Consider the following 17,662-nt stretch of genomic DNA (forward strand, 5'->3'; position numbering starts at 1 on the left):
CTTCCTCACTGAAATTGCCTCCTTAACTCATTTTTAAATTGAATATCCAGACTGCTCACAAGCAGAATTAAGGAAGGGATGAGGAGGCAGTCATGTGGAATGATGGTTTTCAGTTTTGGCAACTAAAACCTCTATATCCCAGGCAAACAGCATCTGTAGTTTGTCCTGGCTTTTCTCACATGAATTTGGAAGGTGCTGGTTCCACAAGAATGACATTACGGGTGCTATTGAGACCCCTGAATAGCAGCTTTTAGCCTGAGCCTCTGGTTTGCAAATGAAATCGCCTTATTTGAAGGCCTCAGTAGTCTACAGAGCTCAAGAGCATGGGTATCACCTTTTAAGATAAGATGGTTTGATTTCAAGTTCAAGCTCATCACATCCCATGGGGTTCTAGATCAGTTATATCAGCTTTCTGAGCTTTGGTGTTATAATCTCCAAAGCAGGGAAAGTAGTACCACCTGACTGTCAGGGTTTAATAAGAATGTGTCCAAAAGACCTAGTACAGTGCCCAGCACATAATAAATGCTGAACAAATGATATTAATTCTTCAACACCAGAATACAGTAGAGATGAAACCCTAAGTCTGGGGACCTTAGTGCCGAGTTATTTGTATATAACTAACCTCCACCCCTAGCCATTCCACCTAACCAACCCTGCTGGGTGAGGTCTGAATTTGCTGTCCCGAGGCTGTTAGCCTGAGTAGTGCAACTGTGCCTTTCAGACTCAAAGTTGGGAAGCCTGGATTCTGCCTGTGAGCGGGCTCTGAGTCACTGGCAGCCGCTGATCAGCTGCCTCTCTCCTGACTGTGGCTGTTCTACCCAAAATGGCAATTGCAGAGTCCTCATAATTCCTGCAGGGTAAGGGCTTATGCATTGCACACCTCCCTGGGGGTCACCTGCCCATCTCCACTGCAGGTGCTAGTGCTCCAGGTGCTCTTGGGGCCACATGTATCTGAGCATGCGCAGAAGGGACAGGTGGTGCTGTGACACCTAGGTGGATGAGAGAAGTGCAACTAAGAGCTGAGCCACCCTTCAGTAATTATGACTTTTTAGAATGTTTACTAATTTTTAATTATACAAGCAAAACATGCTTGGATAGATTATCCATGTAAAAATACATGCATTGCTAATAAAAGCACAACTTCCTTCAACTTTCAGTCCCAGATTCCTTTCCAGAGGCAGCTGTGCTAACTATGAGGATCTGTCCAACCTCTGACCAGGGCTTTGCATTCCTAGATGTGGACACTTAAAAACTAGATTTGTGGGCTTTTTCCTCCCTACAAATAGTCTCAAACTACGTGAGTGAGTCTAAACTTGGCGTCTTTTTCACTTGATAATAAATGTTGGAGATTTTCCTCTTTCATCTTTTCATTTCGAACATCTGTGAATATTTTTCTAGATAGGTAATGAGAAGAGGGGAAAATACAACTTTACACTTGAAATCTAGAATTAAGCATAAAATTTCATGGTTTTATTCCCTGAATAGGAATAAGAGATAGAGCAAGAATATTTATGACAAAATAATAGGGAGAAGATGAGAAAAACATATGCTTTGAATGAATTTAATCTTAAAGTTACACAATAAACAAATATTAGTCTGTCATTTTTGATCCATTCAAAATCTGAAGCTGTGTAGGTTCCCTATTGCATTTTAAGGTATTAATAGAATCCAGAGTTTCAAATTTCCTGACAAAGTTTTGAAAAAGAGGAGAAATACCTTATTACATGCTATAATGTTTTAAAACAATTAGATTAAAACTGCATAGGATTGTATGCTAACTTATAGCTAAATAGAATGAAGAGGGTCAATCAGACCTTAGTATAAGTCAGGGCCTACCTGGTGGCCTAGAGGTTAAGTCTCAGCGCTATCACCACCATTGCCTGAGTTCGATCCCCGGCCAGGGAGCTGACCCACATGACGCAGCAGACCTCTTCTGTCTCGCCTGCTGCTTCAGCAGTGTATTTCAGTAGATCCACCTGTTCTGCTCCCCACTCTTTCTCTGGTGAACCCTCTCATTCCCTACACCTCTGGCCTACACCCCAGTTCTATGCAGAACAAAAACAAAACAGACCTTAGTATAAGTCAGAGGCTATGGAAGGCAGTTATACGATCCAAGGGGAGGGGAGATTACTTAATAAAATGTGGAAGAATGAATGATTTACTATTTGGAAAAAATTTATACTCACATTATTCCATGTGGCCTAGTGGACTGAATAATGAAATGTGAAAAATTAAACCTTAAATCAATACAATACATTGAGAAAACAATTTGGTAACATGAAACAAAATTCTTAAAAATGTTTATTTCTAATCTATTTCAATTTTATTAAGTGTCAACCCTAAAGAATCCTAAAGAAAAATATGGTGGTATTTTCTTTAACCTTATTTAAAATACTGTCACATTTTGAAACAATAAAAAGAATATGGTTAAATAAATTATAAAAGCAATCTTACTATGAAATATTTAATGAAATAGACCAATGAAATTCTTGGATTATGCTGTTTTACAAGTAAAACTTATAAATTTTTAGCATGTTTTTAACTGGGTTTTTAAAAATCATGCCAAATGATTTCAAATGAAAGTTGTCTTTGAGGGGTGAGATTATAGGTGACTATTTTTTTCTATTTTTCAGTACTTTCCAGTTTTTAAAAATAACCAGCATATAAAAACTTCATTAGTCTTTCAGTAAACTGTTACTCTTTTGAGCACCTACTCTATGTCAGACACTGTATAAGACATTAAGGAAATAGCAGTACAAATGAAAAAGTCTCTTTTAAAGTATAGTGGAAGAAAGAGACAATTAGTCATTAATAAGCCTGACAATTCTAGCAGGGCACCTAAGATGGCTACTAGAGGAGGCTCCTTACAGGAGAGTGAGGAAAGATATCTGAGGAGGTGACGGAAGGATGGGAATGAGTCTGCCTTGCAGTCATGGAACAGCATTCTAGAAAGATGGAACAGCATGTTGTTGAAGAGGTGGTTAAGAATGACTTGGGTGTTTTGTATAATGAAACGATAATTAAGTCATACTTAAAATTTCTTCTCACGGTGGATATCCATTTTTCATTTGTCACAGAGTCTGGCCAGAACCAAGCACGGCATAGGATTCTGTAATCTAATGCTTTTCACATGTAAATTTTGCCCTTTCCGTGTTATGGAAACGTTCACATTTGCAAAGACTTGTGCCTGATAGTAAGCCAGAAGTGAGAGACCTTGAAAGTTGGCAGAAACATGTTGCTGTACTTTAGAGTCCATTTGTCATCTGTCATTTGTTTGAAGATTTTCCAGTAATATTTTTACCTTATGAAATACTAAGAGTTGATTCTGGGATATGGGGTTGTTGACTGAATCTAGGAGTAAAAATTAACAGTTAACATTTAGTGGCTCTGAGGCTTAGAAAATACATCTAACCATATTCTCAATATTTCTAATTTGCAAAAGAAGGAAACAGTTCTGTAGCCAGTAATTGGCAGAGCCAGGTTTGAAGTGAGGCTAAATCACATCCCCAGCTCTTTCTGTGTTGAGAGACTGCTCCAGGGCCACCGGTCTTGATTCAGCAGAAGAAAACCCTGTATCTGGGTTGGATAAATTCTCCTAGACAGACATTGAGCTGGTCAGGCCCTGGAGGTAGCTGTGGACAAGCTTTCATCGCTATGTGTGCTCACAGCTTATAAATCTCTGGCACCTTTCACACTTGGATGGGTTGGTAGGGAGCCCTTTGGAGTTTTCAGCCAATGGTGATGAGGCCAGGAAAACACTAGGTTTCTATTTCAGCCTACATCCCTTCTGCACTTATTAAATGCTTACTGCATGTTTGGTGAGAGTGGACATCCTTGTCTTGTTCCAGATCTTAATAAGTCTTTTAGTTTTTCACCATTGAGACTGATGTTAGCTGTGCGTTTGTTATATATGGCTTTTATTATGTTCCTTTTATCCCAAGTTTTCCAAAGGTCTTCATCTTAAATGGATGTTGAAATTTATAAAATGCTTTCTCAGCATCCAGTGATATTATGATCATATGGGGTTTTGTTGTTATTGATGTGAATTACACTGAATTTTGGATACTGAAATATCCGTGTGTCCCTGGAATAAATCCCACTTGGTCATGGTATAGAATTCTTTTGGTGCATTGTTGGATTGTTTGCTAAAATTTTATTGAGCATCCATGAGTATTTCTTTTCTTTTTTTTTTAAGTTTTATTTATTTATACAAGCACTGGGTACAGTCAGAAGCGCGGGAGGGTGAGAGAATTCACCAGAGCCAGAGCGGGGAGCAGAGCAGGCAGACCGACGAAGTACACTGCTGAGGGGAGCAGCGGGCGGCAGGAGAGGTCTGCGCGCCATGTGGGACCCTCCTCCGGTGGCTGGTAGCAGCTGGGGATCGAACCGGCGCTGCAGAGGCTGCGGGCAGCTTCGCAACCCAGCGCTCAACCGCTGCGCCACCGGGAAGGCCCCGAGTATTTCTGTTTTCGAAAGAGTTTAGCAGGATATACATTAGTTTATCTTTGAATGTTTGGTGGAACTCATTCATGAAACCATCTGGTCCTGGGCTTTTGTTTTGGGGAGGGTTTTGATTACTGTTTCAATTTCCTTGCTTGTAATTGGTTTATTCAACTTTTCTACTCTTTGTTCAGCCTTGGGTGAATGTACAATTTTGTTCTGCCATTTTCAACCATAGTAATAAATGATTATTGTAAGGGACATTAAGAAAGAATTCCCTGGGAAAAATACAGAGGCTGCGTAGCTGAATGGACCAAGGGGTGAGAGCCAAGGGCTCTCTCAAGGCCAAGGGGATCAAAATCTGTTTGTTGCCTGTAGGAGGGCTCTGCCATTGTCAGATGAGATTCTGGGTAAAACAGAGGTTTATTTAATGCAGGGTCAATATGCAGGACTGATATGGTAATAAGAATTACACCAAAGAAGCATAATGCATAGCATTTCTGAACTTTATTTGACCACCCCCCCTCAAAACCAATCCTTTGTACCCAAGTTAGCATCTCATGAGATGAGCATTATGTAGAAGACTGTATGGATTTTTCAAGAAATATAACTTCATTTCTCTGTAACTAAACCAATACATTTCCCTTCCCATGATGGCAGGGACTTGACCCAAGGCAGCCTGCCCTGTCTGGCTTTAATCATGGTCAATTCAGGATGTAAGCCCTGGCCATCTAAAACCCTGTTCCTCCTCTTCCCCATCTTAGGGCAGCTTATGATTCTTCCTTTTAATCATAGCTGTGTTTTCTGTAAGCCAGCATCGCCCTGCTAAATTCACTTTTCCTCATCTCCATCATGTCCTGCAACTTAAGTGGGATGGGTATGGAGATTGCAAAATTGCCCAGTCAGTTGGATGGAGGGGGAGCGTATCAAAAAGGAAAAATCCATGCATTTCAGGGATTCTTAAGGTTAGTTCCTTATCCTACCCAGGAAAGGCAAGCAAAACTTCCTTCTGGGGATGTGGGAATTTACAAGGATCACAGTGAGACCCGCACACACTTTTGAAAGGCAGCTCCTTCTTCTCTTGCCCATGTTAAAGTCATTGGACTGGTTTCTATTTCAGCCTACATCCCTTCTGCACTTATTAAATGCTTACTGCATGTTTGGTGCTGGATGATGAAAGATGAAACCCTTGTATTTTTGGGCAGCTTGTGGTCTAGGAAAGACTCAGAATTGACAGAGCACAATGTGATAAACTCAAAGGTGGAATTGGGAACAATTACAGTAAACATCGCAAAGGAGGTGATCCCTCAACCAGGACTCAGAACAAATAGAATCTTCTTAGTTGGATAAAAGCTTGAGGGGCAGGTCAGTAAAGATTTTCTAAGCAGAAGGAACTAAGTGTATGCAAAGTCAGGCAGACCTACTTGAGAGAGCCTAGTGCAGTTAGTAGGTAGCAGTTCAAACAGGACATTCCAAGTTCAAAATGCATGATAAAATCATTTTTTTCTTGCTTATTCTATGCCATGTGCTATGTTAGCTGCCTACATATATAACCTTACTTAATCTTCAAAGCAATTCTATGTGGAGCCCATTGTAGAAATGCAGAAACTGAACAAAGACAGGTTTATTGACTTCACGATGGGGGAGCCAGGATGAAATCCCAGTCTTGCCTGGTTCTGAAGCCACACTCCTGCCCAGAATGCTGGGTAGCCTCCTGCTTGCCCGGTGGAGTGGTGGTTGGGAAGGAGAGCAAGAAGCCCTGAGCCAGCACAACCTGTGGAAGGGGACTCGTGCACCAGCCTCCCTTTCACTCTGACCCCAGTCCTAGATTCCTATTCTTCACCCTACCCACCTTCCAGCCACACCCTGTCTGGGGCATTTGCCTTCTCTTCTGTTGCCTTCTTTGTTTGCCTTCTCTTCTCTTCCTGGCACAAGGAGACAACTCTTTGGACACTGGGTGGAGAAAAGAACCAGATGTCAAGTCAAATAGTGTCATAGAATCTCACATTGTTTCTCCAGAGAGTTCTCAGAAGAACTGTCCTTGCGTTACATCTGTGGTTTGGGAGTGTTTTCAGTAGCTCTGGGTGTCATCCAGCCTCTTAGTGTCAAATTGCTTTGGAAATCATGCTTTAGTGATGTGCCGCCTGCCCACACAAGTATGCTTCTAGGGATTTAAAACAATGGTGGCATAAAGAGAAGGGGCCACAGAACTAGAGAGGACTTGGGTGCGATGAGTGAACCTTTAACCCCATAAGAGTTTGAGTCACACAGAATGACAGAACATAATCATAAAAAGGTACAATGCAAACTATACAGAAGTAACTGATGACTTTCATCACCCTACAGAATGATCGGCCCACTGATCTTTAAGGTTCCTGAGAAGTGCACTTTGTAGGTTCCAGAAAGCTTATCTTTCCAGTGCCATTAGGGAAGCATTTTAGAAACAGTTGGCCAATCATTATGGAAAGAGCTGTTTTGCTGACTTCCATCTGGTGGTTTGAAATTGGCAGCAGTCCACGGAGATGGACTCAAAAGGCCCCTTAACCAGGATCATTGAAAACCTGGCAGCTGAAGCAGGAATCACACGAGTATTTGAAATTAGTGTGAAAAGGTGAGGCGGGGGCAAGGAGGGTATCAACAGAGGCTAGGACTAGATGTTTCTCCTGTTCTATTTTCTGTCCAAATGCACCCGGTTGTCAGCTGTTACCTTTATATCTCCTTTTGCTCCAAGTTCCTCTCGATTTTAGGGTTCAGGAATTTTTTCCTGCAAAGGGATGTAGTATTTTAGACTTTCTGGATCAGTCTGTGTCCTGGCTACTCAGTTCTGCTGTGATGGCATGAAAGCAGACATACACAGTATGCAGACAAACAAATGTGGCTGGGTGCTAAAAAGCCTTATTTGCAGAAGCATGTGGTGGGCCGGGTTTGGTCCATGAGTCATAGTTTGCCAATTCCTGCTCTAGATTTTCATTCTTTTTCTCTTCCTTATTATTGAATCCCAAGAGCAAGAAGAAAGTGTTAAAAAGGCAAGCTGTTTGTGTTTGTTGTATTTGGATGATCGTCCCTCATTTTTAACATTTCAGAAAGTACACTTTGTCTTGCCTGTTTGTGGTTATTTAAATTGAAAGCAGATGTGAAGGCAAAATATCCTCTGAGCATTTGGACTGTCTGCTGCCACGAAATAGTAATTCTTAAGACACAGTTTGTCCAGCTAGATATTTATTGACATATTGCAGAATAATTCAGAAAAACTTTCTGTACCACACAGTGCCAGGCATGGTATAATAGATGATTCTTGCTGAATAAATGACATATGGAAGCTAGAACTGTTGAGAAATTCTTGAGATAATTTAGAGGTGATTCTGTATGGTATACAGAGTCCATGTGGCAAGTCTGTATGGCATTTGAAGTCTATATGATGTATCTTTTGCATATGGAATTTAAATGGTGATTCTATACGATACGTGGAGTCTCTATGGCATTTGGGAACTGATTGTGCTTGTAAGTGGCATATGAAGTCTGGTATGTGCCATATAGTTCATCTACCCTGTAGAGCCACCACATGAAGTCTATGTAGCATGTGGGGTATGTATGGTGATTCTATATGGTAGATGGAGTGTATAGAGTAACATGCACATACTTCTTTACTTTTCAAGATCTTGACTGTGAAACTTTCCCAAAGCACCTGCACTTCATGGAGAGACGAGAGAAGACATGGGAACATTTTAGGTAGAGGCACAGATGAGACAACCCTCTCGGGTTTGTCCTGTGATGGGAGACAGTGCTTTCCAAAAGTCCACACTAAGATCACTCAGCCCTACTGATGCAAAAATGCCCATCTAGGCTGCCTTTCCCACTGGACATGAGAATAGAGGCTGATTAACAGTGAGAGCCTGTCTTGCTGTCCCCCTCCCTTCCTGCTTCCATGGAAATGCTCACTGGAAGTGAAACAAATGCCTGGAAAATAGTCATGGTGAAGTGTCAAAGAGAAACAAATGAACAGACAACCTATAAATGGCATGATTCCAACTTGGTTTAAATTATCTGCACCACGGAAACACTCCTGGGAAGAAATAACACTGAAATATCATCAGTGGCTACCTCTGTGCAATAAAATTACAGATGATTTTAGTTGTCCTTTTTGCTTTTGGTTCCATAATTTAAAAAAGTTTTTCCACAATAAATGTGGGTTTTTAAATAATAGTTTTAAAAGATATTATTTGAAAGAGGAGATAAAGAATGGGTGTCGCAACCTGCCATTTGTCTTGCTGAGAACACAAGAGCAGCCTCCCCTCTGAGTCTTCCCATCCACCTGAAGCAGACACCCTGTTGGCTACATGGAACTTTCCAGGGGAAAGAAACTCTGCCACAGGTGAATGATGAAGGTGCTTAGACTTCTGACAGGCAAGTGCTTTCCCTAGCCAATCAGAGCTGGTGTGACAGAGGCTCAGGAAGGGGTTTCGAGTTGGGAATCTTGCTTTGGGGGTAATATCAATTGTTTCTCTTTGGTTCTTTTTCAAAGAAAATGGGGCAATACCTCTTTCAGCTTCCCCTGGCCTTTCCTTTTCTCAGCTTGCTAAAAAAGTACCTCACAGCTAAATGAGCAATAATGTGTGTGTGTGTATGTGTGTATTGACCTCTAGTCCAGGGGCCTAAGAGCTTTCTACTTGAGGCATAGCCCACTTTTCTGTAGAAATAAAAACCTTCCACTGAGGAGTTTGCAATGTATCAGTCAGCAGGTATACTCCTGGGGGTGGCTTCTGCCGGCAGACATGGGGGCAGGCAGTGTGCACAGCTGGAGGGCCTGTGGAAGGCATGTAGGGACGGGCCTATGAAATGTTACAGGGTCACCAGACAGAGCCGGGGGAGAACAGCCCTCCAGGAGGAAGGCAGCGAATGGCAGAGACCCAGACATGGGAAAGGACATGGTGTAGGGGACAGCCAGCAGCGGGCTGCTTTGGGCATAAAGCGGATGAACAGAAGGATGAAATATAAGACTGGAGATGCAGGCCAGGGATTTTTAAGAATGGAATTCTAGCACATAAAAATAATGAACATTCAGTGGACATTTGCTGTATGACAGAGTCTCTTATGTATAGGCGGCTTTAACAACATACCATAGACAGGGTAGCTTATAAACAACAGAAATTTCTCACAGTTCTGGAGGCTAAAGGTCAAAGATCAGGTGCTAGTATGGTCAGGTGAGGGCCCTATTCTGGGTCTGTCTTAAGGGACAATGGGGGCTTTCTCAGGCTTTTATAAGGATATTAATTTCAACTCTGGGGGCTCTGCCCCAAAGACCTAATCACCACCCCTAGAGTCCTGCCTCCTAACACCATTACATTGGGCATTAGATACATGAGAATAGGGGGAGGGCATCACCATTCAGATCATAGCACAGGGTATGATTCTGAGTACTTTCATAGGAAAACTTACTAAATTCTTGAAACAACCCTTTGAAAGCTGTGGTTCTCTCACCGCACATAAGGTAACTGTTGCAGGTCAGGGTTTCAGGGAGGCCGATTCTGAACTGAGAGTAGGTGCAAGAGGGCTTTTGGAGAGTGATCCTGGGATTAACACCTGGGAGGGAGGTGTGGGAAGAGCAGGACTGGGCAGAGAGAAGGGCTGGCCTGGGATGCAGTCTTACTGAAGGCCAGAGCCTGTGCTGTGCAGGCCCTGGTTTCACACCCTTGAATCCACTAGTCATTGCACCTGGGTAACCCAGAGAAGGAGGTATGACTTAGGGGGAATCTCAAGTTAGGGGCAGTTTTGGAGACAGACAGCTATCAACCAGCAGCAGTCAAGAAATGGGAATAGCCCTTTCAGTCCCTAAAAGGGCTCTGGCTGGTGTAGCACCAATCCCTGACCTTGAACTTAGTATACTTTTCCACTGGTGAGCAGTGTGACCTTGGATGAGGCAGGACCTGAAACCAAGGCAACTGGGTTTTCACCATTTCTCTAGATTGTAGGGTATGTGGTAGGGCACTAGCGAATAATTCTAAGCAGACGGGTTACGGCTCAAGTCTTCCTTGGGAAATTTAACTCCTAGTCATAGCATGTAGAATGGAAGGAAGAGAGAAATTGGGAGATTATTTTTGTTTAGATAAAGGTAATAACATATAGCACAAAAATTCAGAAAGTACAAAAGGGTACACCCTGAAAATCTCACCCCTGTCTCCCCCTACTTGCTGGACATAACCATCCTTACCAGATTCCTATATATTCTTGCAGACATAGTTAATGCACATTTCAGCCTAGGTTGATATGGTACCATATTTTACATTCTCATATCACAACAATTTTCATATCAAACAATCCACACTGTTGTATATCTTTCATATTAATGACATAACTTAGATACTTCTGTAAAGCCTTCACAAAAAGCCACCTTGTTCTGTTAAAGATGTTTCCACAGTGTGAATTCAGTGTGAATTTATCATAATTTTTTTTAAAGAACCCTTGATGGGGTTTTAGATTGTATTCAATTGTTTCCCCCAGCAGCTCTATGGAGAAACAGATGACAGGCAAGATTGTATAAGTTTAAAGTATACCATGCATTGATTTGTCACACACACACATATAGTGCAAAAAAATTACAAACAAAGCATTAGGTAAACCTCTATCACATCACATACTATGTTACCATTTTTTTGTGGTGAGAACATTCAAGAATTCTTTTAGCAGCTTTCAAGTATATAATACAGTATTGTTAATTCTACTCATCATGCCTTACATTAGTTTCCAGAGCTGCTCATCTCATAATGGAAGATTGTGCCTTTCAGCCATCACCTCCCATTTCCCTCACCCCCATGTAACCACCATTCTTCTGCCCTTTGTATGAGTTCAGAGTTTTTAGATTCCACCTATAAGTGACATCATGCAGCACTTGTCTTTCTGACATATTTCACTTAACCTGGATAGACCCCGAGGGCTTTATGCTGCAGCAAATGGCAGGCTTTCCCTGTGCTTCTAAAGTACCTGTAGCAGAGATGTGCATTACTTCTCTTTTTTAGACTTTTGGCCTTTCCCTGTTTCCACCTGTCCAGAGATCTGGTCTTGCAGCTGCTTTGTCTTGCTGGCACTGCCCATACGCCTCTTCCCCAGGGTTCCAGAGCCAGGTCTTGCAGACTGTGTGCACTTCATGAGGCCAGTCCCGAGGGGCTGGGGAGTGGTAATGCATCCTAGCTACTGTCTTGTTCTTTTCACTGGGGACCCTGCCTGCTAAGGGGTACCCCAGCTACCCTGTGTGTGTTTACCTTCAGTCAGAGGTGTGTGCCTCCACACCACTCTGCTCTCCCCTTCTCAGGGCTGTGTCACCACAGTTTGCACAGCAGCCTGCAGGCGTTTTTTCCCACTTACCTCTCAGTTCATGAAGCGTGATCTCCCAGTGTCCTTTTTGGTGCAGTCCTTGCTGATGTCCAAAAGATGCTCCAGTTTTTCCCCCAAGTCTCAGGGCTCTACGGGTGTAATTTCAGTGTGGTTAACTTTCAGATTATCCTCCCAGGAACGAAGCTGTGAACCACCTCCCATGCCAGTATCTCATCCTTATCATTTTGTTCATTGTTTTTTGGCTGTTCCTTTCTGCTTTTCTTCCTCTCATCCTCAGTCATTTCATGACTTTTTCTTTTTCTCCTAACCCTAGCCCTTGTGATCTTTTCCATAGTGGTATGCTTAGATTGCTAGGTGCATTGACTAGGTTATTATTTGTAGTTACCATGAAGTTTATGTAAAACTTCTATAAGTCTATAACAGCCTATTAAGTTGATAACAACTTTTTTTGAATGTATTTTTTTTACCCAAAGTGAGCATATTGTATTAAAACAATTCACTGTAAAATGAAGAATATTGCTAAAGGTGAAGACATTACATAATGCTAAATTGAATGCATTTTAAAGCCCTACATTTGACTTCACAACTTATATTTAATCTTTAATTCTCATATTGGTTTTATACATAATTAACCCACATCTTTTCAACATTAGATTAGACCATATATTTACTTTACCACAGAGAATCATACTTTCAGAGTTTTCCTGTTACTAATTAGTGCCCTTTCACTTCAGCTTAAAAATACTACTAGACTGGTCTCCCGGGGAATATTAAAGAAGTAATAAACTATTTCTCCTTCAAAGTTGAAGCACAGATTTGGGTAATTTTGGTTTGCAGGGTTTTATTTGCTCTCACCTCTTGGTATATCATGCCCCTCATTTCTTTTGACTCACGAAGTTTCTGCTAAAAGGTCTGCTGATTATGTTAGGAAGGATTCCTTGTATTTTTAAAATAAATAGCCTGTTCCCTGTTCTTCCTTTTCCTATAATACAAATGTCGGTCCACTTGATATTGCCCTAAAGTCCCTTAATTTGTCTCCACTCTTTCTTTTTGCTGAGAATTACACTCGCCTATTTTCAAGTTCACTGATTCTTTCTTATCTAATTTTCAGTTCAGCTACTGTATTCTCTAGCTCTCTGATTTCTAGTCAGTTCTTTCCATCTGTTGAACTGCTTGCTCTATTCATGCAAATCTCTGAGCTTGGGGAGCATCTTTATCACCGCTGATTTGATCCCTATCAAGTAAGTCACTTACCTTAAGTTTTTTTTAATAGTTTTTATCTTGCTTGACTCTGTTGGTTTCTATGCACTATATAAAACAGCCACAACTCCCAGTATGGCAGGAGTAGCCTCATGTAGGAGATGAGCCTTCTATAACTATGCTCTAGCTCTTGTTTTTTTGTCTAGCTGTTGTGACAGTCCAACAGCCAACTTCATTGCTAGTGGTGCTCAGACATCAAGGGTGTGTTAAGGTCTGTTAGTGTCCCAAAGGAGGGGTGATTATCAGTCTGCATCTAGATTGAATGATGGGAAGTCAGACTCTCAGAAAGCAGCTCTAAGTATGCACACATACCTCTCTGCAGAGGACTGGGAGATGGACATTTCTGTCTGCTCCTCCGCATTGAGCCCTGGTGGTACATCCTGACATTTCCACTGGTCACCACAGCCAGGCCATCAAGGGGCGTGTCCTCTGGATGACAGCTGGAAAACCAGGGTATCAGATGTGTGTACAATTTCCATTTTAGGAGCTACCCTTGACCTGGGGTGTTACCTGTCAGCCTCCCTGTCACTGAAGGTGACTGTATTCAGTTCCTAGGTGTTTAACTAGAAGGCTGCCTTTCAGCACCACAGCTAACAGACCTCTTTGAGGTGTGTGGGGGTTTTGACAGTAAGAGGGGGTACATTTCAGTCTGTTGCTGTGACTGGAGGGTATAGCCTGTTAGGACTGTAATGAACAGTTCCTCTGGGGCCCACGAATGTAAGCCCTGCTGGCCACCCAAGCTGGTGGTCAAGTGCTTCCCCTGGCTGGCAGCTGCAGAAACTAGACTACAGCAGTGCATGTAGGCTTCTCTCTAGGGACATACCAGTGGCCTGGAGCAAGGGAGAGTGTGAAGATTGGTCCCTCCAGCTTCTTCTTCTTTGAAGAGTATTTCATTTGGCCCCGGGACTTAAAATGGAAGACTGCCTTTCAAGCTAAAATCTTTAAGATAAACAAAAGGCCTTTCTCACATAAAGACCGGGTGGTTTCAGCCCACTGCTTCTGCCCTGTACCCTGTGCTGTGGCGATGGAGTCTCGTGAACCCTTTAAGAGCTGTGTCTTTGTTTCTTACAGTCTTGTGGAAACAAACCCTGTGGGATTTCAGAGATAAATGTTTTGAGGGCTTGTCTCTTGGATGCAGGTATTGAAATTTAGGGTGCCAGGATGGGATTCAAACCCTTCACTCCCCAGGGAGAAGCTCAGAAGCTTCTTGTGGGTCTCAGACGAGTGAGCAAAGGGACTTATGAGAGAGTGTGTCTTAGCCTTTCCTGTGTCTTTTTTTTCTTTTTTTTTAAACCTCATTTGTTCACTGTGCAGGAGTTGCTCATCTAGTCTGGGGGGTCTTTCTGAGGTTAATGTTCCATATGTGATTGTGGAGTCTGTGGCAAGAGAACTATTCAGTATCTCCTCTATCACATCCAGAACCCTGTATTTTTTGATAGTAATTCTAATATATGTGACGCTACCTCATTGTGTTTTGGTTTGCATTTCCCTCATGAGTGGCATTGAACACCTTTTCATGTATCTGTTGATCATTTGTACATCTTTTTTTGAGAAATACCTATTTTAGGGGAGCTGGAACCAGTTCATGTGCCGGTGCAGAGTCCACAGCCAGGACCAAGCTCTGCTAGCAACCTGGGCATGGGCAGCACACTCATCCTGCCCATCTTGGTGAAAGGGGCTCTCACAGAGGCACTTCTGTATGTGAATAGATGCCAATTTGTTGTTGAGGAGAGGACAAAAATGAAGGACCTCTTATGCTACTGTGATGCCACTTCTCAGTCATATTACATACACAGGTGAGCCTTGAACAATGAGGGGTTTAGGACACCCCCCCCAAAAGCCTGTGTGTACCTCACAGTCAACCCAACCCAGCCACAGGTTCTGCATCCACAGCTGGTTGAATCCATGAATGTGGAACGTGAGTGTGCCAAGACATTCCGTCTGTAAGTGGACCTGACCAGTTCAAACTGATGTTGTTCAAGGGTCACCTGTGTAACAGTACTGTCCTGTCTGTGCACCTGAAAGTTTCTGCAGCTGCCATTCAGGGGAAACACTGGCTTGGGTGACCAGCAGGGCTTACATTAATGGGCCCCACAGGGACCATTTATTACAGTCCTAACAGGCTACACCCTGAAGAGGCAGCAGACTGAAATGTACCTGTCTTTCTCCCAAATATTTGGGAGTATTTTTATGATAAAATCCTAGAATGACTAGATAAAAGGGTATATGCAGGTTTCATTTTTGATTAAACCCATCACTATATGCAAATTTACTCAGAGTATACAAGTTCCAAGTCCTGATTATTTATTATATTGCCAATCAGCTATGTGAAAAGAGCAGTTCTGGTTGAGATTTATCTTATGAGTGGGGCTAAGCTGCTTTTTTATGTTTAAAAGATACATCTTTCCTGTGAACGCTTCATATACTTTGTGCATTTTTGTTTTTGGCTTTTACTTATTGAGTCATTACAGCTCTTTCTGACAGGAGTGACAAATAGAATAGCTTTTCAAAACAAAATCATACAAAGAACTCAAGTATATAGAAAGACTATTGTATATGAAGCTGGGGCTCAAGGATAAAATGCAGGAAGTGGTCAGGGCATTGGGCAGCACCCAGAGATGCTTGCTAGGTATAAAGTTTGCTAAAACTCACCTATCTCTGGCCATTCTTTCCCCAGCTCATGTGTTCCTCAGTGCAGAAGGCCCTGTTTGAGGAGGAGGACCACATCAAGAAACTGCAGCAGAAAGTCGCCACGCTGGAGAAACGGAACAGACAGCTCCGGGACCGGGTGAAGAAGGTCAAGAGGTCTCTGAGGCAGGCACGGAAAAACAGCCGCCAGCTGGAGCTGGTGAACCAGAAGCTCAGTGAGAAGCTGGTGGCCGCAGCAGGTGCCATCCCCCACATCAATGCCCTGGGGCGCGACCGTGCAGGCGCCACCTACCTGCGGGGGTAGTGGGGGCCGCGTAGTGGCTCACAGCCCCTCGCCCGGAAATGGAGAGTGAGGGTGGTTTTGTACATGCACATATTTCAAATCTTGTAGGAAACTTTTTTTTTTTTTAATGTTTTTGGTAGTCTAGTGGGTTTAAAAGGCAGACTTTGCTCTCCTTGGTTTCTGGCCTCCTGCCCATCCCTGGCCTCAGAAAGTGTGCAGTAAGAGGACTCAGTGCTGTGTGCTTGTTTGGGGGTCTGTCCTCCACTCCCAGGAGCAGCCTGAAAGGTGCACTTACTGGGATAAGAATAGCTAGAGTCTCTAGATAAAGGCTGAACCCTGAGGTCCCTCCATTTCAGCTCGAGGACAACGATTAGTTTTTGATGAATGATCCAAAGCTAGTGACAGGACTGTCTGCTGTCTCATTTTCCATACCTTGGGATGGTGGCCTTGCAAAGCACCCAAGGATGACCATAAACATGTGCTGGGTGCCCCCGCACCAGCTAGCATTTCCTCACAGCTGAGGCATATTAAGACTTAATGAGCTCAGCACAGATAAGGGAATTGAGGGGAGGAGGCTACAGGTGATTAAGAGGAAATCTACCTGACTTCCAGCCCCAGCTCTCCAGAGTTGTAGCCAGTGGACCTACTGGTCATCTCAAGCGAAAGGAAATTCCCTTCACGGGCCTGTCACATTGCGTCAAACCGTATTCCGAAGTTGGAAGAGCTGGAGCTGCGTCTCAGCCACTGGTAAATTCTAACTTATTTGCTCACTAATGACTTCCAACTTGTCAAAATTTGAGGCAAGTCAGTGCTCTTGAGAACTTCTGTGTTGTAAAGACACCTCCTTATCTATTGGGGATCAGGTGACCTTACCTCATTCCCATCCAGGGCTTTTCTGGGCATCCTGATTCCTGCTGATTTATGCAGATGCTTTCCATCCACAGCATGGTCCTTATCCTGAGAGAAATATTTGCACATCAGTCCATTTGTATCAGTTCCTGTACATGCCCAGTGTGCTTCATGCTTTTTGGAAAGCAACCTTTAAAGACATTACAACAGGTAAAAAGTAGAGCTCTCCTACCTAAGGCCCAGCTGTGTTACTGAGAAGCCAGCTGAGTGCCCATATCTTGGTTATCTTCTGATTACGGCTTCCACACCACCAAGTTTCCCTCCCCTGACATGCCAGACAGAAGTTTTGAGTCTCTCTTTAGGGGGTCTGCCCCATAGAACACCCAGACACTGCAGGGCCTGATCACTTGGCCCTCTGTGCTGTAAGTGGCAGCTAGATTTTCATTTCACTAGTTTTAGGAAAACCAGGTCTCCTTGCTCTGGCAGCCAGTGTGGGACTTGAGTCCTGGTGGCAGGCTGCTGCCTCAGCAGTGCCGTCTACAGCCTGAACCTGACAGAATGGGAGCTTTTACTCAAGGGGACTTCATGTCTAAGCATCTGCCACTACTTTGTTCTATTCTTCATTGTATGGTGAATCGAAGTTGCAGCCTTCAGTTTATTCCCCTCGGGGACATTGCAATAAAGCAGTTTTTGCTTCTACCAAAGGGAATGATGAGGTGGGTGATTTATAACCACTGTCTGGAGAACTATGGGAGCTGGATTCCTACAGATGCCTTATCTTCTTCCTTTTTAATAAACAGAGCAATATTTCAGCCATAGTAGTAAGGAAGTGTGTGTTTCTTTTGGGTCAGA

At 43.0% G+C, this 17,662-nt stretch overlaps 1 protein-coding gene across 1 annotated transcript in view; it reads left to right on the forward strand.

Moving 5' to 3' along the window:
* Positions 1-16,311, forward strand: part of CCDC3 (coiled-coil domain containing 3) — a gene marked incomplete at its 5' end in the record, with an annotated part of 71,218 nt that extends 54,907 nt beyond the window's left edge. Inside the window, one exon of the mRNA XM_084253103.1 lies at positions 15,707-16,311. Coding sequence (XP_084109229.1) covers positions 15,707-15,982 — 276 coding nt within the window. The 3' untranslated portion in view covers positions 15,983-16,311. The remainder of the gene's footprint in view (positions 1-15,706) is intronic.
* Positions 16,312-17,662: the final 1,351 nt, after the last annotated feature.

This window comes from Talpa europaea, assembly GCF_964194135.1.
Source record: "Talpa europaea genome assembly, chromosome: 14".
NCBI classification, from domain to species: domain Eukaryota; kingdom Metazoa; phylum Chordata; class Mammalia; order Eulipotyphla; family Talpidae; genus Talpa; species Talpa europaea.